This window comes from Rousettus aegyptiacus, unplaced genomic scaffold, assembly GCF_014176215.1.
Source record: "Rousettus aegyptiacus isolate mRouAeg1 unplaced genomic scaffold, mRouAeg1.p scaffold_m13_p_13, whole genome shotgun sequence".
In the NCBI taxonomy this organism is placed as follows: Eukaryota; Metazoa; Chordata; class Mammalia; order Chiroptera; family Pteropodidae; genus Rousettus; species Rousettus aegyptiacus.
In genome coordinates this window covers 49,946,243-49,966,337 of record NW_023416288.1, presented here as the reverse complement: position 1 = coordinate 49,966,337, position 20,095 = coordinate 49,946,243, and the positions used below count along the sequence as shown (strand labels likewise).

At 66.8% G+C, this 20,095-nt stretch overlaps 1 protein-coding gene across 1 annotated transcript in view; it reads left to right on the top strand.

Annotated features, from left to right (window-relative positions):
- The window catches only part of SSPOP, a 46,960-nt gene that overhangs the window by 8,530 nt on the left and 18,335 nt on the right, over nucleotides 1-20,095 (top strand). Inside the window, exons 15-57 of the mRNA XM_036230722.1 lie at nucleotides 8-235; nucleotides 432-597; nucleotides 796-1,030; nucleotides 1,772-1,961; nucleotides 2,080-2,174; nucleotides 2,416-2,672; nucleotides 2,996-3,130; nucleotides 3,754-3,950; nucleotides 4,039-4,166; nucleotides 4,255-4,364; nucleotides 4,596-4,745; nucleotides 4,859-4,952; nucleotides 5,037-5,206; nucleotides 5,420-5,653; nucleotides 5,856-6,077; nucleotides 6,429-6,638; nucleotides 7,412-7,503; nucleotides 7,591-7,822; nucleotides 7,935-8,087; nucleotides 8,199-8,339; nucleotides 8,426-8,608; nucleotides 8,714-8,864; nucleotides 9,487-9,640; nucleotides 9,726-9,780; nucleotides 9,954-10,130; nucleotides 10,408-10,548; nucleotides 11,090-11,257; nucleotides 11,347-11,511; nucleotides 12,221-12,400; nucleotides 12,482-12,604; nucleotides 12,752-12,881; nucleotides 12,979-13,104; nucleotides 13,339-13,430; nucleotides 14,233-14,406; nucleotides 14,743-14,907; nucleotides 15,205-15,457; nucleotides 16,456-16,502; nucleotides 16,687-16,857; nucleotides 17,209-17,340; nucleotides 17,578-17,723; nucleotides 18,913-19,007; nucleotides 19,666-19,718; nucleotides 19,856-20,062. Coding sequence (XP_036086615.1) covers nucleotides 8-235; nucleotides 432-597; nucleotides 796-1,030; nucleotides 1,772-1,961; nucleotides 2,080-2,174; nucleotides 2,416-2,672; nucleotides 2,996-3,130; nucleotides 3,754-3,950; nucleotides 4,039-4,166; nucleotides 4,255-4,364; nucleotides 4,596-4,745; nucleotides 4,859-4,952; nucleotides 5,037-5,206; nucleotides 5,420-5,653; nucleotides 5,856-6,077; nucleotides 6,429-6,638; nucleotides 7,412-7,503; nucleotides 7,591-7,822; nucleotides 7,935-8,087; nucleotides 8,199-8,339; nucleotides 8,426-8,608; nucleotides 8,714-8,864; nucleotides 9,487-9,640; nucleotides 9,726-9,780; nucleotides 9,954-10,130; nucleotides 10,408-10,548; nucleotides 11,090-11,257; nucleotides 11,347-11,511; nucleotides 12,221-12,400; nucleotides 12,482-12,604; nucleotides 12,752-12,881; nucleotides 12,979-13,104; nucleotides 13,339-13,430; nucleotides 14,233-14,406; nucleotides 14,743-14,907; nucleotides 15,205-15,457; nucleotides 16,456-16,502; nucleotides 16,687-16,857; nucleotides 17,209-17,340; nucleotides 17,578-17,723; nucleotides 18,913-19,007; nucleotides 19,666-19,718; nucleotides 19,856-20,062 — 6,727 coding nt within the window. The remainder of the gene's footprint in view (nucleotides 1-7; nucleotides 236-431; nucleotides 598-795; nucleotides 1,031-1,771; nucleotides 1,962-2,079; nucleotides 2,175-2,415; nucleotides 2,673-2,995; nucleotides 3,131-3,753; nucleotides 3,951-4,038; nucleotides 4,167-4,254; nucleotides 4,365-4,595; nucleotides 4,746-4,858; nucleotides 4,953-5,036; nucleotides 5,207-5,419; nucleotides 5,654-5,855; nucleotides 6,078-6,428; nucleotides 6,639-7,411; nucleotides 7,504-7,590; nucleotides 7,823-7,934; nucleotides 8,088-8,198; nucleotides 8,340-8,425; nucleotides 8,609-8,713; nucleotides 8,865-9,486; nucleotides 9,641-9,725; nucleotides 9,781-9,953; nucleotides 10,131-10,407; nucleotides 10,549-11,089; nucleotides 11,258-11,346; nucleotides 11,512-12,220; nucleotides 12,401-12,481; nucleotides 12,605-12,751; nucleotides 12,882-12,978; nucleotides 13,105-13,338; nucleotides 13,431-14,232; nucleotides 14,407-14,742; nucleotides 14,908-15,204; nucleotides 15,458-16,455; nucleotides 16,503-16,686; nucleotides 16,858-17,208; nucleotides 17,341-17,577; nucleotides 17,724-18,912; nucleotides 19,008-19,665; nucleotides 19,719-19,855; nucleotides 20,063-20,095) is intronic.

The following is a 20,095-nucleotide window of genomic DNA, read 5'->3' as shown; positions in this document are numbered from 1 at the left end:
GGCCCAGGTGCAGGGTCTGTGTGGCACGTTCACCTGGAACCAGCAGGACGACTTCCTGACACCTGCTGGCGACGTGGAGACCAGCACTGCTGCCTTCGTCAGCAAGTTCCAGCTGGCAGGCGAGGGGAGGTGCCCCTCAGAGGACAGCACCCTGCTTCCCCCCTGCAGCTCCCACCCTGAGCGCCTTGTGTTTGCAGAGACAGCCTGTGCTGTCCTGCATGGCCCAGCCTTCCAGGTAGCCAGTTGGGGGCCCGCCTCCTGCACTCACCTGTAAGATGGGGTCGGTACCTGCCCTGCCCTCCTCCTCGGCTATTGGGAAGGCCCTGTTCCCTGCTGCGACAGGGCTGCTGAGCACAGGGGGATGGCAGTGGGCACGGGGATGGGGGAATCTGTGGGGCGGGAGCTGACCCATTTCCTCACCTTCCCCCGAGGAATGCCATGGGCTGGTGGACAGGGAGCCGTTCCACTTGCGCTGCCTGGCAGCTGTGTGTGGCTGCGCCCCTGGCAGGGACTGCCTGTGCCCCGTGCTCGCCGCCTATGCTCGGCGCTGTGCCCAGGAGGGTGCCTCATCTCCCTGGAGGAGCCGGACCCTCTGCCGTGAGTCCGCTCAGCCCGCTGGTCCAGCTCGGAGGGACCCAAGAGCTTTTAGGGGGGTGGGGAGGGCTCCCAGGAGGACCTCTGACCTTGGCAGATTGCTGGCTTGCCTGCTCCCGGAGGCACAGGGAGTGTGGCATCCTGAGGCGGACAGAGCGGCAGAGGCCATGCCCTTGACCTGCTTTGTGTCTCTGTGCCCAGCTGTCCTGTGTCCCGGGGGCCAGGAGTACCAGGAGTGCGCCCCCGTGTGCGGTCGAAGCTGTGGGCAGCCAGAGGACTGTGGGGAGCTGGGCGGCTGTGTGGCCGGTTGTAACTGCCCCTCAGGGCTGCTCTGGGACCCCGAGGGCCAGTGCGTGCCCCCCAGCTTGTGCCCCTGCCAGCTCGGAGCCCGTCACTATGCCCTCGGCAGTGCCACCATGAAGGACTGCAACCGCTGGTGAGGGCGGCCACGCTGGGCTGAGGCAGGGAGCTTGGGGGTGAGGAGGTGCAGCAGAAAGGGCCGGGCTCCTCGCCCCGTGGGTTTCACACGGCACACATGTCAGAAACGGCCGAGCGCTGATAACTTCTCAGTGTAGACCACGGCAGGGCCTATAAAGCACTTTTGTATACCTTTTCTCGTTTAATCTTCCTTGATTTTTGTAATAAGTAAAACAGGAAGTGGGAGAATTATTCCCGTTTTGTAGATGAGGAGACTGAGGCTCAGACAGGCTAGATGGCTTGCGGTCACACAGTCTGTTCATGATAAAGGACTAGAACCCAGTCTCTGATTTCCAGTTGAGTGGGGTCCAGAGGCTCCGCCAGGGGTTAGGGACAAGTACGGGCAAGGTAGGAACCTGCGTAGGTGGGCCCAGGGTCCAGGGCTTGGTGGGCAAGGTGAGACCTCAGTGAAATCCCCTCCTGCCTGGGCTGGGAGGGGGGTTGTTCACTCTCAGAGCCCAGAGAATAAATCACAGCAGCTGGGGCAGGAAAGGGCGACAGTGTTTATCCCAGGTCTGGCTGGGTGCTGGGGACAGTCCCCATGCCCGTGCTTGTAACAACTGGGGTGTTGGGGGAGACGCTCAGGTCTCTGGAGTGAACGTTAGGGGCTCAGGAGGCTCTCCCAGGTCAGACCAGGTGCTCGGAGGTGAGGCCGGTCTCGGGCCTTGCTCTCATCCCCTCCCGTCCTTGACCTTGGTAGTGTCTGCCAGGAGAGGGGCCTCTGGAACTGCACTGCTCGCCGCTGCGCCCCACAGCGGGCATTCTGCCCGCGTGAGCTTGTCTACGCCCCCGGTGCCTGCCTCCTCACCTGTGACAGCCAGGGGGCTGAGCACACTTGCGCGCCAGGCAGCCCAGGGGGCTGTGTCTGCCCTCCGGGCACTGTGTGGCTGGTACGTCGGGGAGGGGGCTGCGTGGGGCCCTGCTCTGCTACCCTGGCTGTCCGAAACAGTGGCCAGAGCATGGTGTCCAATCCAACAAGGTGCCCCTTTGTCCCCGGCCTCTGCCCAGGACGAGCGCTGTGTGCCTCCTGAGCTCTGTCCCTGTCGCCATGGTGGGCAGTGGTACCCACCCAACGCTACCATCCAGGAGGACTGCAATGTTTGGTACGCCCGGCCATGTGACCTGTAACCTTTTGACCTGTGACTCCCGGCTTGGGGGCTAGGGTGATGGGTGGGACGGGGCATCCAGATTGGCCTGGGGAAGGGGAGCCCTCCAGGACACCGCCCTTCCCAAGCTGCAGGTCTGTCTGGAGTTGCTTAGAGCCTGGACCAGCTGCCTCCCTTGCATACAGCCCTGGGACACTGTTCTCGTGACTCTGTTTCCCCCTCCTGCCTTTGCCCACAGCGTGTGCCGGGGCCGCCAGTGGCATTGCACGGGCCAGCGGTGCGGTGGATGGTGCCAGGCATCGGGCGCCTCCCATTACGTGACATTCGATGGACTGGTCCTCACCTTCCCTGGGGCCTGCGAGTATCTGCTGGTGCGAGAGGCCAGTGGCCAGTTCGCGGTCTCAGCCCAGAACCTGCCCTGCGGGGCCGGCGGCCTCACCTGCACCAAGGCGCTGACAGTGCGACTGTGGGGCACTGTCGTGCACATGCTCAGAGGTGGGTGTGACACGGAAGGGCCGCACGGCCGAGAGGGGGTGGGGCACACCGCGCGGCGTCACAGCTCCGCGCAGGCGGAGGCGCGGGGTTCCCCGTGGCCCCCCGTGGCTTGCATCTGCGCAGTGCAGCTGGTTTCTTGGGTGGGAGTCAGCGTTGGGAAAGGCTCTAAGAAACGAAGGCCCAGGGAGGTCTAATGACTTTCCCAAGGTCACCCGGCTAGAGTAGCAAAAAGAGGATTGGAGGGGAGGCTGGGAGGGCCTCATGGGGATCTGGGGAGCCCTCTCCCCAAGCCAGAGCCTGATGGCCTCCCTCTTCCTGCGCAGGCCGGGCAGTGACGGTGAATGGAGTGAGCATCACGCCCCCCAAGGTCTACACGGGCCCTGGGCTGAGCCTGCGCCGTGCTGGCCTCTTCCTGCAGCTCGCCACCCGCCTGGGCCTCACGCTGCTCTGGGACGGAGGTCAGGCCCCACCCCCACCCGCCTGCTTTACACGCCCGGGGGGGCACCTCGCCCGTACAGGTGGTGGGAGTTCCCATGTTGTGTTTCTCTTCATAACCAAAGCAGTATCTCCTCACCCAGGACACATGTAGAAAATACCGAGTTATAGAGCGAAGGGATGAAAATAAATCTCCTGACATCCCGCCACCCAAACCCAAGCAGTTGGTATTTTAGAAATGGCCGTTAGTGAGAAGTCGAGGGAGAGGCGAATACCCCCGTGTGGGAGGGAGCCTGGTCCGTGCCACCAGCCACCGGGCCTGGGGCCTGGTTCCCAGCTGGAATCTGGCCCTCTGGAGACTTCCTGCCTGCCAACCTGGGTTTAGTTAGGGGAGTAGCCCCCCAGTGCTCGCCTTTAGCCCCCGGAATGCATGTTTCTTCCTTTATTACCACCAATCAATCACCCCCGCCCCCGAACACCAAAAACAGAGGGAACCAGCGCCCTGCCCTCGGGAGTGGGACCCGCGGACGTGGTCTGATGAGGCGGCCGGCGCAGCAGAGCCCGTGGCTGCCGCTGGGCCCGGGCCCTGACGGAGGCGGGCGGGTCCGTCCTCCACACTCTGCCCCCTGCCGCCCTCGCTGCCCAGGCACCCGGGTCCTGGTGCGGCTGTCTCCGCAGTTCCGGGGCCGCGTGGCCGGGCTGTGTGGGGACTTCGACAGAGACGCCAGCAACGACCTGCGGAGCCGCCAGGGGGTCCTGGAGCCCACGGCCGAGCTGGCCGCCCACTCCTGGCGCCTCAGTCCGCTCTGCCCGGAGCCGGGGGACCTGCCGCACCCCTGCACCGTGAGCACGGGCAGGACAGGGGGAAGGGAGTGGGGGGGCAGCTGCGGAAAGCTGGGGGTCTGGCTGCTCCCCGGCGTTGTGTCTGCAGGCGAACACCCACCGGGCTGGCTGGGCTCGCGCCCGCTGCGGGGTGCTACTGCAGTCGCTCTTCGCCTCATGCCACCCAGAGGTGCCCCCGCAGCAGCACTACGAGTGGTGCCTGTACGACGCCTGCGGGTGAGAGGGTGGGCCTGGCGCAGGGGGGAGGGAGGCGTGGGGGCGGGGGCGGGGGCCGCTGGGGCTGACCACTCCCTCCCTCCCACAGCTGTGATTCGGGGGGCGACTGTGAGTGTCTCTGCTCGGCTATTGCCACCTACGCGGACGAGTGTGCCCGGCACGGGCTCCGCGTGCGCTGGCGCAGCCAGGACCTCTGCCGTGAGTGTGCGCCGCCCCCGGTCCCTGAGGCCCAGTCCCAGCGCCCTCAGCCGGCCTCGCCCAGGGGGCTGCCCCGCAGAACCTGCACGCTGCGAACAGCCGTGGGAGGGGCTCCGGCAGGAGTCCCCTTCACGCGCCCTGACCTCCAGGGGTGTCACCTAGGGGCTGGCTCGCCTGCTGCCCTGGCGTCCTTGCGCCTCAGTGACTCAAGCCTCTCCTCTCTCCACTTAGCTCTGCAGTGCGAAGGGGGCCAGGTGTACGAGGCCTGCGGCCCCATGTGTCCCCCCACCTGCCATGACCATGGTCCTGAATCCGGGTGGCATTGCCAGGCTGTCACCTGTGTGGAGGGCTGCTTCTGCCCCGAGGGGACTCTGCTGCACGGTGTGTAGGGTCAGAATGGGCAGAGGGGAGGGGCACTGTGATGGGGAAGGGCCATAGTGACATGAGGGCTGCCTTGCCCTTTGCCCTGAGCCGTACCTCCCCCCTCACCTCAGGAGGAGTCTGCTTGGAGCCGACATCCTGCCCCTGTGAGTCGGAGGGTAGCTTCTTCCCTCTGGGGACTGTGTTGCAGAAAGGCTGCGGGAACTGGTGAGTGGGGGGCCTCGGGGGAGCCCCCCGCCCCCTCCCTGGGCTGGCCCAGCGCTGCGGCTGACCCCAGGACGCTGTGCTCAGCACGTGCCAGGGAAGTCGATGGCTCTGTGAGGACCACGGTACTCGCTGTGAGGAGCTGGCGCCTGGCTGTGCGGAGGGAGAGGCCCCGTGTCAGGAAAGTGGGCACTGCGTGCCCCACGAGTGGCTCTGTGACAACCAGGACGACTGTGGCGATGGCTCAGACGAGGAGGGTGAGTGTCCTCACCTGCGTGTGGCAGTGGCCAAGGGGCAAGTCAGTCTTGGGTGTGTAACTGACGCATGTGACCTGTGGCAGCTTCAAGGCTGCCGCTCCCATTGCCAGCAGCTATGACTTGTGGGCAGGGAGTCTTTCTGGTCTTCCTGGGGTGGGGGCCTTCTCTGGGACTCTGTCAGTGTCCTGAGCCTGCCTGCCTGCCCCACTCCAGGCTGTGCCACCCCAGGCTGTGGGGAGGGGCAGATGTCTTGCAGGTCCGGCCGCTGCCTCCGCCTGGCCCAGCTCTGTGATGGGCAGGATGACTGTGGAGACGGGACCGATGAGCAGGGTTGCCCGTGCCCCCAGGGCTGGCTGGCCTGTGCTGACGGGCGGTGTCTGCCCCCGGCCCTGCTCTGCGACGGGCACCCCGACTGTCCAGATGCTGCTGACGAGGACTCCTGTCTTGGTGGGTGGTCCCCGTTTGGACTCCCGCGTGCCAGGCACCCCCTCTCACAAGGCCCATTTTGCCAGCGCCAACCTGCCTGCTTCCGCCTTCCCCAATCCAGGTTCCCACTGGGAAGTTGGCACCTGTGGGGGTGTGAGTGGGGGCATCCTAAGCGGAGTGAGGGCCGTGCTCTGGGCCCAGCTCCTCCTTTCTCTGGCTGCAGGGCAGGTGAACTGCACCCTTGGGGAGGTGTCCTGCGTGGATGGCACCTGTGTGGGGGCCATCCGGCTGTGTGACGGAATCTGGGACTGCCCAGATGGATCAGATGAGGGGCCTGGGCACTGCCCCCTCCCCTCTCTGCCCATCCCCCCTGCTGGCACCTCGCCCAGCCCCTCGGCGGGCTCCTGGGAGACTGCGCCCACTCCGCTGGCCAGCACCGGCCCTGGTGAGTCTCCCGGAGGAAAAGGCCTGGGGGAGGCGCTGGGAGAGCATCTCGGAGGGAGGCTTTGGGGCAGGTGCTGGGCGGGAAGGAGCAGGGCACAGACCTAGCCTCCTGGAGCCACCAGGATGAAAGAAGGGTAGGTGTTCGGGGAGGACGTTCGTTCGAGGCCCCCTCTGAGCTGAGGCGGGTCTGGTGGAAATTCTTGGACGGATAGGGCAGCAGGATGCGGGCGCGACTTCACTCGTGGAGGGGTTGGAGGTGGCGAGAGGGCCGGGCTCAGGTCAGGGGCAGTAAGGGCCCGGCCTGCGGGGGACCCCGGCCCGCGCGCCGGGTCTAGCGCGGTGCCCGCCGCAGCGTCCGCCTGCGGCCCCTTGGAATTTCCGTGCGGCGGCGGCGAGTGCGTCCCGCGGGGCTGGCGCTGCGACCAAGAGGAGGACTGCGCGGACGGCAGCGACGAGCGCGGCTGCGGGGGGCCCTGCGGGCGCCACCACGCGCCCTGCGCCAGCGGCCCGCACGGCGTGCCCCACTGCCCCGACGCCTCGGACGAGGGCCCGGACGCCTGCGGTGAGCGCCCGCCGCGCCAGCCCCTGCTCCCCGCCCCTCGTCAGCCCCTGCTCCCCGCCCCCCGCCCCCGCGACCTTCGCTCTCCGGGCTGGGGTGGCCGGCCAGCTAGAGAGTGACTTAGGTCTGGGGCATCGGCCTCCGTTGACCTTTTTCGTGAAACTCTCTTTGAAGACTCGAGCCCTCCACCCAGGCCCAGGGTAGAGGGGAAAGCGGCTTTTGTTTTTGCCTACATTTAGGCAAGAAGGGGTGACCGGGGCGGGAGGGGGGTGCTCTCTGGGTCTGGGTTTGGGGAGCGGGCCTGTTTGGAGGCTCCTCCTCGCCAGACTTGGGGGTTCCCTTTGTGCCCCTCGGAGTCAGCCCTCCATGTCCTGGCCACCTTTCCCAGAAGTAGAGGGCGACTGCCCGCAGGTTGCAACACCTCCCTGGGATGCGGGTGCACCTTGGCTCGGTCTCCCACCTGCTTCCGCTCCAGGCCTCCAGCCACTCCTGCCAGCCCTTCTGCAGAGAGAGGCCGGGAGGGGCAGGAGCACAGGGGGACACTTCTGTGTCCACAGGCTCCACCCAGCTGCCCCCATGCGGGGACCTCTTCCCCTGTGCTTCGGCTCCCCAAGTGTGCCTGCACCCAGAGCGGCTCTGCGACGGGGTCCCTGACTGTCCCCAGGGCGAGGATGAACTGGCCTGTGGTAATGGGACTTGGGTTCCCTGATGGAGGGCAAGGCATGAGGTGGCGGCCGCCCCCTGCCTAACGGTGCTTTCCCTTCCCTTCCCCTCAGAGGGGCTGTCAGCTCCAGGAGGCCCCAACGGGACCCAGGCTCCCTGCCCAGAGTACTCCTGCCCTGATGGCCTCTGCATCGGCTTCCAGCAGGTGAGGGTGGGGGGTGGGGTGGGGGGTGCTTTAGGCAAAGCCATTGTGCCCCCCACGAGGAAAGAGCTCTGACCCACATCTCCCCAGGTGTGCGATGGGCGGCCTGATTGTGGCCCGGCGGGCGAGGCAGGCTCCTCCCCAGAAGAGCAGGGTTGCGGGGCCTGGGGGCCCTGGAGCCCGTGGGAGCCCTGCAGCCGGACGTGCGGGCCCGGGGTGCAGGCCCGGAGCCGCCGCTGCTCCCCGCCCAGGCTCCTGGTGCTGCAGCTCTGCCCTGGCCCGGAGCTCCAGACCCAGGCCTGCTTCTCAGCCGCCTGCCCAGGTGAGGGGCCTGGGCACCCGGGAGGGCAGCGCGGCCGGCGGGGCCGGGAAGGATAGGGGTGAGGGAGGCCACTGGGCCGCCACCCCCAGCTCATGGCGCCCCCGCCTCACAGTGGACGGCGAATGGGCCTCCTGGTCGCCCTGGTCCTCGTGCCCTGAGCCGTGCACCGGCACCATGACCCGGCAGCGGCACTGCCGCCCGCCCCAGAACGGGGGCCGGACCTGCGCCATGCTGCCCGGGGGCCCCCACAGTGCCCACCAGACCCGTGAGTGGGATGGAGGAGGGCGCGGTGGGCGGGGTGCGGAGGGGCTGCTGGCGGGCCGCCTGTGCCTGCAGGGGAGCCCCCCTCCTGACCTCCAGTCCTGCTCTCTCTCAGAGCCCTGCCCTCAGGACAGCTGCCCCAATGCCACCTGCTCAGGGGAGCTGGTGTTCTGGCCCTGCGCCCCCTGCCCTCTGACCTGCGATGACATCTCCAGTCAGGTGGTGTGCCCCGCTGACCGGCCTTGCAGCAGCCCAGGTGAGGGGGCTCCCGGCTCGGGTGTGGCGGGTGAGCTTTCAAGGCCGAGCCCCCTACAGGGAAGCCCCGCTCTGGGCTTTCCCCAGGCTGCTGGTGCCCCGCGGGGCAGGTGCTGGGCAGCGAGGGCCGCTGCGTGTGGCCCAGACAGTGCCCCTGCCTGGTGGACGGCGCCCGCTACTGGCCTGGACAGCGCGTCGAGGCCGACTGCCAGCTCTGCATCTGCCGAGACGGGCGGCCCCAGGGCTGCCGGCCCAGCCCTGACTGCGCAGGTGCGTCCCACCCCCGCCCTGCCCGGGGGAGCTCCCGGTCTCCTCCTAGACCGCCCAGCCGGGTGCCCGCCTTCCTCCGGGCCCTAACTCTCTATCCTTTCTCAGTGAACTGTGGCTGGTCATCCTGGTCCCCCTGGGCTGAGTGCCTGGGCCCCTGTGGGAGCCGAGGCATTCAGTGGTCTTTCCGGAGCCCCAATAACCCCCGCCTCTCTGGCCAAGGTCGCCAGTGCCGGGGCATCTACCGCAAAGCCCGCAGGTACTTGATGCCCCCGGCCGCACGTCCCGCCCGCACCCGCAGGGCCCTGGCGCCTCCCCTCGCGCTCCCTGCTAGGAAGCTGCCCGTGGGCTCTTTCTCACTCAGGGTGCCTCCACATGTGCCACAGGCCCCCAAGGAAACCCCCCCGCTCTGCACCCCATCGGTCTAAACCTCAGGACCCCCAGCACATCTTCGGGGACCTCTGGCATTCTCTCACATCCGTTTTATGCTCTCTAGGTCCTAAAGGGGCTGAAGGGAGCTCTTAATGCAGCTCGACAAGTCCACGGGCGGGTATGGGTCTTTGGTTTGCACCCCGAGCCTCTGGAGGGACCTGGGTGAGGCTCGTGGGGGTGTAGCTGAATCTGCCTGCCCAGCCCCCTTGGGGATGGGTGACACTGGCCAGGGGTCCTTCCATGCCCCTCTCCCAAGCCAGCTGCAGTTTCTTGGGTGCAGAGACAGGGTTTGGCTTATAGGGTGACCAAGTCTCAACTGGCCCAGGACTTTCCCAGTTTTGTCACCGAAAGTCCAGGTCCTGGGAAACCCCTTACTCCAGGGAAGCCAGGAGGGACAGGTCACCTGGGCGAGCCACTCACGGGGCAAAGGGCGGCCCCCCCCTTCCCAGGTGCCAGACCGAGGCGTGTGAAGGCTGCGATCACCTCGGGCGGGTCCACCGCGTGGGGGAGCGCTGGCGAGGGGGCCCCTGCGTGGTCTGCCAGTGTCTGCACGGTGGCACCGCACGCTGCTCCCCCTACTGCCCGCTGGGCAGCTGCCCCCAGGTGAGGGGCGCGGATGGCGTGGGGGCAGGGTGGGGACAGCTGGGGACAGGGGCAGAGGCAAGCGGGTGGCCTCTTGTGCCCACAGGGCTGGGTCTTGGTGGACGGAGTGGGGGAATCGTGCTGTCACTGCGCCCTGCCTGGTGAGTGGGTCTGGGGTTGGCAGAGGAGCCCCCAGGGGAGGAGGCTGGCAAGGTCTCAGACGGAACCATAGATGGCATCACCCCGCACCACTGCAAGGCTGGGGGGACCCTCCGGCCTCGTCTCAGGGAAGAGGAGCCGGCAAGCCTCACCCCACTTCCTCCTGCACCCCCAGGGACTGGGCGAGTGAGCCATGTACCAGCCTCCAAGGCGCCTCTCCTGAGTCCTGGGGAATCTGTGCAGACCACGACTGTCACCGCCACATCCCAGCCCGAGGCGAAGGCGCTGCGACCAGGAACAGCAGCCGTGACAGTACCACCCCCCCACCGCGAGCCTCCAGTGGTCCCTACCAGTAAGATTACTCCGCCTTCTGCCTGTGAAGCCTGAGCCTCCCAGCAACTCCCCTGTGGGGGTACAGAGGCCCTGAGAGGTTGGCCACGTTGCTCCAGGCCACACAGCTCGGGGCGAGGCCGGGGTTTGGGTAGGACGAGACCCAGGGCCTAAGGGAAGCAGGAAGCGGGGCACACCGGGTATCAGGAAGAGGGGCTGCGGACTGCTGGGAGGTGGCTGAGGGAGGGAGGACAGGGTGGGCCTCGTGTCCGGTCAGTCGGCCGTGGTGGTGCCCACAGGCCAGAGCGTCGCCCCAGGGCCCTTCCCGCCCGCGCAGTGCGGCCCAGGGCAGGTGCCCTGCGAGGTGCTGGGCTGCGTGGAGCAGGAGCAGCTGTGTGACGGGGAAGAGGACTGTCTCGACGGCTCCGACGAGAGGCTCTGTGGTGAGCAAGGGACCCCGCAGGGCCCCCAGGACGTCTGGTGTCACGCGGGTGGTGTGGCTAGAGGGCTCTGGGTTTGGGGGAGTCTCTGCCCCCATTTTTAGCTCGTATGGGAATGCATTCATCACCTACGCATTCATTCATCATCCATCCATCTCACCATCCAGCCCCCCACCCGCTCGTCCACCCAGAGTAGATCATTATGCTCAAAGCCTCGTCTTCCATTCAGAAGAAGGGAGATCGAGTGTTAGCCGCTCACGGGAAGGGGCACCCCAGGAGGTGAACTGCTCTTTTAGATTCTCTGGCCTCTCTCTGGACACTCTGAGAGCCTCTGGCAAGAGACCGTGCAGGCCCCAGACAGCATGCCCTCACCTGCACACAGCGGTGGGAGGCCTGCGCTGGGCACGGGAAGCCTCCGCAGGAAGGGGAGGCCGGGGCCTCGGTCGGCAAGCCGATTGGCTCCCGCTCGAGGATGAAGGCCTCAGCTTATCATCCAGCCAGAGTCACTATGCTCTCCCCTCCTCCCTCTCACCGGCAACAGGTGCTGCGCCTTTCACAGTGCCCACCACAGCCCTGCCTGGGCTGCCGGGCTCCAGAGCCCTCTGCTCTCCGAGACAGCTGGCCTGCGGCAGTGGGGAGTGCCTGCCCACCGAGCGGCGCTGTGACCTGCGGCCGGACTGTGAGGATGGCTCGGACGAGGAGGGCTGTGGTGCGTGCCTGGCCAGGGGAGGGCGCACCCCTGAGGCTCGTGCTCCCGGGTGGGCCCCCTCTGAGCCTGGCGCACCTGTCCCCCTGCAGTGGACTGTGGGCTGGCGCCTTGGTCTGGCTGGAGCAGCTGCAGCCGCAGTTGTGGCCTGGGCATTGCCTCCCAGCACCGGAAGCTGCTTCGGCCTCCCCTGGCGGGGGGCAGCTGCCCGGATGACCGGCTGCGCAGCCAGCCCTGCTTCGTACAGGCCTGCCCAGGTAACTGGCACCCCAGCCCCTCCTCAGGCCCCCTCAGAGCCCCCCTTCAAAGTGGGACACCTGGGGTGGGTTCCCATCAGGACCTGCACTGAGGAAATGTCCCTGCTGTGTTTGGGACCTCAGTGTCTGGGCTCCTCCCTGGGGCTCTGGGAGGACAGCCCTTTGCCGAGGTCACGGCCTTGCACCTTCAGGGAGCACGTCAGGAAGCGGGGCCCCAGCCCTTCCCCCTCTCTGCCTGACCTGAGTGGCAGCTGGAGCAGTAGCCGACCCCCACTCCCCGCCACACCAAGCGAGGGTGTTATCGGGCTGAGCCGCTTGTCCTGGGCTCCGTGTCCAAGGCCTCGTAGCCCTCTGTTCTGTGGGTCCCCCGTCCTGCCTCTGCACTGCAGAGAGGGGCCTCCAACGTCCGGATGTCTTCAGCCCCCACCTCTGGCTCCCTAACCCAGCTTCTGGCCGCTGCCACCAGGGGGCGCCCTGCTCCAGGATTCCTGCCGCCCCAGCCTTTCCCAGGGACCAGACCCTTTATCTCAGAAGGCACCTCGAGATCTTTGCCCAGGTCTCCCACCTAGGGGAGGTGTCCTGGGACAGTTGAGTCCCCGGGCACTCCCTCGGCCTCCCCCTGGTGGCCGTCCGGGCTGCTCTCTCCTCTGCCACTTCCTCTCCCGAGTGCTGTCCGTGGTCCACCGTCTCCTTCCTTCCTTCCCTGCAGTGGCTGGGGCCTGGACAGTGTGGGAGGCTTGGGGACCCTGCAGCGTCTCTTGTGGGGGCGGCCATCGGAGTCGCCAGAGGAGGTGCATGGACCCCCCACCCAAGAATGGAGGTGCTCCCTGTCCTGGGGCCCCCCAAGAGAGGGAGCCCTGCAGCCTGCAGCCCTGCACGGGGGGCACAGGTAAGGGGAGTGGGGTGGGGCCGTGGGGGTGCCGCTGGGCCTCCTGGGGCCCACCTCCCCCCCGTTCTCATCTCCCACCAGACTGCGGGCCGGGCCGTGTGCACGTGAGTGCCGAGCTGTGCCGGAGGGGGCTGGCGCCCCCGTGCCCGCCCTCCTGCCTGGACCCTGAGGCCAAGGGCAGCTGCGGCGGGCGCTGTCTGGAAGGTGAGGCAAGCCCAGCAAGCGGGGGCGCTGGGGACAGAGCCCTCAGGGGCGCGTGGGGCACCCGCCCAGGCCCACCTGCCCTCGCGTCCGGCCTGCCCTCCCTGCGGCCCGAGGCCGGAGCTGAGCGCACCCCCCCCCGCCCCCCAGGGTGTCGCTGCCCTCCTGAGCTGCTCCTGCACGGGGCACGCTGCCTGCCCCTCGCCCAGTGCCCCTGCCTCGTGGGCGGAGAGCCAAAGCCGCCCGGGCTGCCCTTCCTTCTGGACAACTGCAGCCGATGGTGAGGGCGTCTGCTCCTCTCAGGGGATGGTCCCCTCCCCACGCCCCCTTCCTGGTCCTGACCGCCTGGGCCTCGTCTCCCCCCCTCGCCCCCGCAGCGTGTGTGAGCAGGGGGCACTGCGGTGCGAACCCGGGGGCTGCCCTGTGCCCTGCGGCTGGTCAGCCTGGTCCTCCTGGAGTCCCTGTGACCGCTCCTGTGGCTCTGGAGTGAGGGCCAGGTTCAGGTGTGCAGGGCAGGGAGGGAAATGGGGGGGCGGGGCATGGTGGAGGGGGCAGGGAGGGAGAATGGGGGAGGGGCGTGGCGGGGGGGGGGCAGCCGACAGGGCAGGGCCTGGGGGCTGGGGGGCTGGGTGCCCTGCAGGGGACAGGTGGCAGTTGCAGGACGGTTGGACAGATGAAGAGGGCAGGAGTGAGGGGCAGGGAGGGGGAGCGGGCACCCAGGCTGCCTCTTCCTCCAGGTCTCCCTCCAACCCTCCGGCCGCTTCTGGGGGTGCCCCTTGTGAAGGCGACAGGCAGGAGCTGCAGGCCTGCCACACCGGGTGCGGGACAGGTATGACCGGGGGCCGCCGCGCCGTCCCCGGGCCTGCCTTCCTCGTCCCGGTGCCTGCCCGGGAAACGACGGGGTTGGCACGGTGGCCAGTGACTCCTCCGCGACCCTCCCAGAGGCAGCCCTGGGACTTACTGGCCTTGTCGTGTGGGGCTTTGCCAGGAGGCCCTGGCCCCACGGTGTCCTCCCACACAGACAGCCGGGGTTCCAGAGCAGCCTGGCTGGGGGTGGGGTGTGAGGGTGAGGCTGGGCCCCTGGCCGTGGCTGTTGGGCTGGGGGAGGCGGTCAGGGGCACATAGAGGCCAGAGGAAGGCGCCCCAGGCCCCTCAGGCAGAGCTGGGGCCAGCGGAGGCCTCTGTCTCTGTGTGCCAGGTGGGCGGGGCCGAGCAGAGGGCAGGAGAGTCGGGGGCAGGTGTGGGTCCAGGGCTCTGGGCCTGGCTCTGCAGCAGGAGAGGGCAGGAGGAGACAGTGGAGAATGGGTGCTGGTGCCCTCGAGGCCGCTGCGGGGACCCTGCGGTCTCCTGCGCCGAGTGGGCAGTGGTTCAGAGGGCTCCGAACCTTCCTCCGTGGGAATACGAGGATGGGCAGTGGACATGTCGGGGGCCAGCTGGGTCCTCGGGGAACAGGTGTGGGATGAGTTGGGGGCCATTGGGACCTGGGCCGGACAGTGGGGGGTCCCAGAGGGCAGAGCAGCACTCCTGGTCCTCCCCTGCCCCCCGTGGCTTCTCAGACTTCACCTGAGTCCCCGAGCCTCCCGGGCCCTGCCAGGCGCCCCCTGCAGCAGGCCTGCCCTTCCCCCCTCCAGAGGCGCTGGGCTGGACACCTTGGGCACCCTGGTCCGCCTGTTCCCAGAGTTGCCTTGCCCTTGGAGGGGGTCCAGGCTGGCGCAGTCGTTCCCGGCTCTGCCCCAGCTCAGGGAACACATCCTGCCCAGGAGAGGCCACCCAAGAGGAGCCCTGCAGTCCCCCTATGTGCCCAGGTATGTCTCACTCTGTCCCCGGGGTGGCCTGGGTGCTCGGGTGGGGCAAGAGCTAAGGAGGCCCCTTGGGCAGGTTCTAAACACCAGGGGTGGGGGTGTCCCAAAGCTCGTCCTCCCACCCCCAGCCATCCCCCCCCCCGCCCCCCGGCAGCCCAGCATGGGGCTGACAGGGTGGGCGCAGCCCAGAGGACTGTCTGGGGCAGCCCTGGAGGTGCGGGTGTTGGCGAAGCTTCAGTTAAGACCCTGTGGGCCACACAGCTCCAGCCGCGCCCACGCTCCATCCCCTGCCACGTCTTTTCACGGTCCGTGATGGGTGAACTTGGCTCTTCCTGACAGTGTCAAGCGTCTGGGGTCTGTGGGGCCCCTGGTCTGCCTGCTCGGCTGCCTGTGATGGAGGCATCCAGACACGTGGGCGCAGCTGCTCTGGCTCGGCCCCTGGGGACCCTGAGTGCCAGGGACCCCACAGCCAGACCAGGGACTGCAATACACAGCCCTGTTCAGGTACCGAATTTCTTCCCCACTCCCTGCCACCCCCAAATCCCCACCCTGCCTTCCCTCGTCACTGACCTCTGGCTCCAGGACAGGCAAGGCCTGAGCTAAGAGACTTTGCTGGATTTCCTGTTTCCTCCAGCTCCTGCCTGCTGGGGACCAGGCACCAGCTGTGGCCCTAGGGTGGGACTTCCTTTAGCTTCTTGATTCTGGCAACGGGCGGCCACCAGTCACCTGCATGCAGGTTCCCTTCCACCCCTCCATCTCCTGGCCCTTCCCTGCTGAGACCCGCTCTGTCTTCCCGTCCAGCCCAGTGCCCAGGGGACATGGTGTTCCGCTCAGCTGAACAGTGCCAGCAGGAGGGGGGCCCGTGCCCTCGGCTGTGCCTGGCGCAGGGCCCTGGGGTGGAATGTACCGGCTTTTGTGCCCCTGGCTGTGCCTGCCCTCCTGGCCTCTTCCTGCACAATGCCAGCTGCCTGCCCCGTGCCCAGTGCCCCTGCCAGCTCCACGGGCAGCTCTACGCACCGGGAGCAGCGGCTTCGCTGGACTCCTGCAACAACTGGTAAGCCACCAGCGTCGGGGCGAGGGGAGGCAGGGCGGGAGAGGGGCCTGGTGGCTCCAGAGCGGGCAGGTGTGGACGCACATGCACGGGGTGGGGGATGGGAAGGGGGCACGTAGCATGCCTCCATGGCGCCCTGCGACGGCGAGCGAGCGAGATACTGCCGGGCCTGGAGGAATAGTCACACCCATGTGACTTATGGGAAGACGGAGGCTCAGACAGGTGATCTGTGTTGGAGTTAGAGCCGGGAGAGGGGCTTCCAGCTTCTCCAGTTGCCTCTGTTTCTCTCTCCTGACTCTACCTGGGATTCGCTGGTTTCTGCTCAGAAACCCCGAATTCGAAGCCAACACAGGACGTTGCCAGCAGAGGGCGCACTAACCCTTCTTTTTTTCCTTTTTTCATTTCAATTTTTATTTTCTTCATTCCACATCTTCCTTTTTGTTTTCTATCCTCTGGCCCCTCCCTCCACTTCTCTCCTTCCTTCTTCCTCTCCCTGCTTCTCTTTTCTCTTTTGCTTTTTCTCTCAGATCCTTTTTCTGGAAATTCCACATAATCGACAAGTGGGCTTTGAAACATTTGTTGGAGAAAAGGGAAGACAAGTGTACGGTTTCCCTCCCCAGGGGACTCAAGTTAGGATATACTCTGTTTACAAATCTGTCCTACCTGGTTCTAGAAAGTCGCTCAAAGGCATTTCCAAACGGTATTTAGTAAATATCGGTGGAATAAAAAGTATGAGAAGGTGACTCCTTGATAGAGCCGTGGGACCGAGGACGGCACGGTGCCAGGGCGTCGGGGGGCTGCGGAGGGCGGCGTTCTCCTGGCGAGAATCCCGAATCACGTGGGAAGCTCGCACGGCCGCGGGCAGCGCGCGCTTTGCTTCCCAGACCCTCGGCTTCGGTTCTGCGCGGTGCGGTGTCCTGTCCGCGGTGGCCGTGGGCGCAGGCGCGCAGAGCTCCGGGCGCAGGGGCTGACCGTGGCCGCGGCGGGCCCTCTCTCTGCAGCACCTGCGTCTCTGGCGAGATGGCGTGCACCTCGGAGCCCTGCCCAGGTACCCCGTGCTCGGCCCCGGGAACAGGGGGTGGCAGGTCCTCAGGGACCAGAGGGGACGCTGGTTCCTTCAGAGATCAACCCCATGGGGTTCCTCAGTGGCGCCCAGGGGAAGTGGGGGTCCAGGGACGATGTGACCTGGTTTCACACCTACCGCGGCCCTCCCCGAATACCCGCTATAACAGTGGCCTGCGGCTGGAGCCCCTGGACTCCGTGGAGCCTCTGCAGCCGCAGCTGCAACGTGGGTATCCGGCGACGCTTCCGGGCGGGCACCGCGCCCCCAGCTGCCTTTGGGGGGGCTCCGTGCCAGGGCCCCGACATGGAGGCTGAATTCTGTAGCCTGCGGCCATGCAGAGGTGAGAGCTGTGACCGAGGTCCTCAGAACGCTCCAGAGAGGAGCTGAGGACATTCACAGTCGCCCCCCACCAAGACCCCAAGAGAGGTGCAGGGGCCTTCCCTAAAAGATGCCACGAACATGTGGTCCCCAGGAAGCCCTGACAAGTCCTCCCTGGGGGCCAGCCTGCTCCAGGCCGAAACCTGGGACCTCCCGAGAAGGGGTGGTGTCTCTTGGGGTGGGATGGAGGAAGGGACGGGGTGCCCTAGGGTGTCTGGGGTCCAGGGGGAGGAGGTGCCCAGGTGTGTGGGTGCGAAGAGGAGGTGGGCTAAGTGTAGGGAGAAGGGCCTGCAGTGACCGGGGGCCACCCCAGGTCCCGGTGGGGAGTGGGGCCCTTGGTCTCCGTGCTCCGTGCCCTGCGGTGGTGGCTTCCGGAACCGCACCCGAGGCAGCGGCCCGAACAGCCCTGTGGACTTCTCCGCCTGTGGCCTGCAGCCCTGTGCAGGTGAGGGCTGCTCTGGGGACCTACCTTGTCTACCGTGCCCCTGCCTCGGTGCTCCTCAGCCACCTGACCCCTGGCCCTATCAACCTCTCCCTGTTACCCCAGAGACCCCTCTTTCTGACCCGTGCAGCCCTGTGACCTCCCCAGCCACACACAGCAGAGCTGATGCCTCTCCCGGGTTGGGTTCCCGGGGGCGAGTTGAGTGAGCCTGGACTAGGCTGTCAACTTCTGTGTCCCCAGGGCCAGTGCCTGGCGTGTGTCCCATGGACCAGCTGTGGCTGGACTGTGCCCAGGGCCCTGCCACCTGTGCAGAGCTCAGTGCCCCACGAGAGAATAACCGGACCTGCCAGCCTGGCTGCTACTGCCCACCTGGGACGCTCCTGCTGGTGAGCGGCCCCCCGCCTGGCCTCCTCGGGGCCTGGGGACCCTGGATGGCAGGGCAGGGTCAGGCAGGGCCTGGGTGGATGCAGAGACAGGGGGACCCTGCAGAGCTGAGGGGAGAGCACTGAACTCAGGGGTGGTGGCTCAGCTCTGCCAGCCAGCAGGTGACCCGGGCGAGCTGCATTCATGTCTCCTGGGGCCTCTGTTTTTCTGGAATGATGGTAGGTCTACTGGGTATTTGTGCTTAATGCCTGCTTGAGCGCTCCGCCCCTCATGTTATGGACAGCTATCTCCTGAGCACCTACCGTGTGCTCAGTCTTTGGCCATGTTGTGAGGCAAGAGCAGGCTCTGCCCTTGAGAAGCCCCCAGCTTAGGGAAAGCAGACTCGGAGGCCCTGGAATGAAGACAGAACTCTACCGTACGCAGGAAGTGAGCTTTGCGAGCTCTAGAGTGTGAGATGCAGACTGGCAGGGGCCGGGTCAGTCATGGCGGGCTTCCAAGAGGAGGTGGTCCTGACTTTCCATCAAAGACGAGAGTGTGTGGAGAGCAGGGAGGCAGCACTCCAGTTGGAGGCGGTGGAAACCGTGGCTGGGGGGCCAGGCCTGGTGGAGTTTGGACAAAGCTCGCGGAGCGGTAAGGGAGGGCATAGGGAGATGCCACTGAGCTGTGGGCCTGGGTAAAGGACAGACTCATGGGGTCTGGCTTCGGCCCAGGCTCTTCCACTAGCAGCTCTGTGACCTTGGGCCGAGTGTTCTCGAACCTCAGTTTCTTCGTTTGTACAATTGGGGTAACGCTGTACCCCGTCATCCGAGTCCGGAAGACTGTGAAGCGCCTCCCAGGGCCTGGCCGGACACCTGACTTTGAACCATGTGCTGCTGGGTTTTTAAAAAATTTGAGACACCAGCGACTTCTGTCCAGACTCGCTGTGCCCATAGTTTTGTTGATTTTGTCTCTACGTCGATGAAAACGTAGGGATCGCTGTACTAATTGCACTTTTCGTGACTTGTTGGCTGATTTCATGGGCGTTTAACAAGTGGGGACGGTCTTTTTCTCCCAGAGATTGGGGGTCCGTGCCCCGCCACACCGGCAGGCGTGGGAAGGGACAGACGTGTGTGGAAGGCGCGTGCATGGCGTTTGGGGTGGGGGCCTGACCGGGCTGAGATTGGAAGGTGACGGTGGGGGTTTTGGTCCCAGAACAACGTGTGCGTGCCCGCCCGGGACTGCCCCTGCGTCCACAGGGGACGGCTCCACGCCCCGCGCAGCGCTGTGCTCCGCCCCTGTGAGAACTGGTGAGACCCCGCCCCACGCCGTGGCCCCGTGACCCCGAGCACCCTGCTGTCCGTCCTCAGCGGCAGGGGGCGGCAGGGGACGGCAGGGGACTTCGGCTTCCCGTGGGCCCCCCCACCCCTCGGGCACGGCGTCCGGCTCTCCCAGGCGGCCCACGCCGGCCGCACCAGTCTGCTCTCCTCTGCCCTGTCGTGGCCTGACGGGGCTGCCACAGCGTCACGGACTGCGTGGCTGCGACGACCAAAGTTCATCTTCTCCCCGTTCTGGGCACTAGAAATCCGAGACCAAAACGCCGGTGGGCGGCTCTCCTCGGCGCTGGGAGGGAGAGCGTGCAGGCCGCGGTCCTCTTCCGCGTGTGGCGCCCCCTGCTGTCCCCTCTCCGGTGGCTGCATGCCTCCCGTCCACCTGCGCATGGCCTCCTCCCTGTGACTTCACGTTGCCTTCCCGGGGCACGTGTGTCTCCAGACGTCCCCTCGTGTAAGGACAGCAGTCGCAGTGGACTAGGGCCGCCCCGATGCCCTCGTTTTAACGTGATGACCTCCGTGAAGACCCCGTGTCCAAACAAGGTCACGCTCTGGGGGCTGGGCCTTCAACACATGAATCCGGGGGGCACAACGCAGCTCGTAAGGACACCCCGACCCTCTGCTGCTCTTCCTCCAGCTCCTGTGTGTCTGGGGTCGTCACCGACTGCACGCCCCGGCCCTGTGAGGAGGGTGAGAAACCGGCCCACTCCTGACCCTCCCCCCACCCCCCCGAAGTGGGCGCGCCTGGTGCTGGGAAAGGAGAGCCCCAGGATGGGGGAGGGGGGCCCTCGCTCTGCTCTCTCTCTGCCCGTCCTGTGCACCCCCAGGTCCGCCCACGTGGTCTCCTTGGACCCCGTGGAGCGAGTGCTCCGCCTCCTGCGGCCCCGCCCGGCGCCGTCGGCACCGCTTCTGTGCCGGGCCCCCCAGCGTGGTGCTGTCCAGCGGGGCGCCGCTGCCCCCCGCGGCCTCGCCCGCTCCTCTCTGCCCAGGCCCCGAGGCCGAGGAGGAGCCTTGCTTCCTGCCGGGGTGTGACCGTGAGTGCCCCGTTCCCGGGACGACACCCCTGG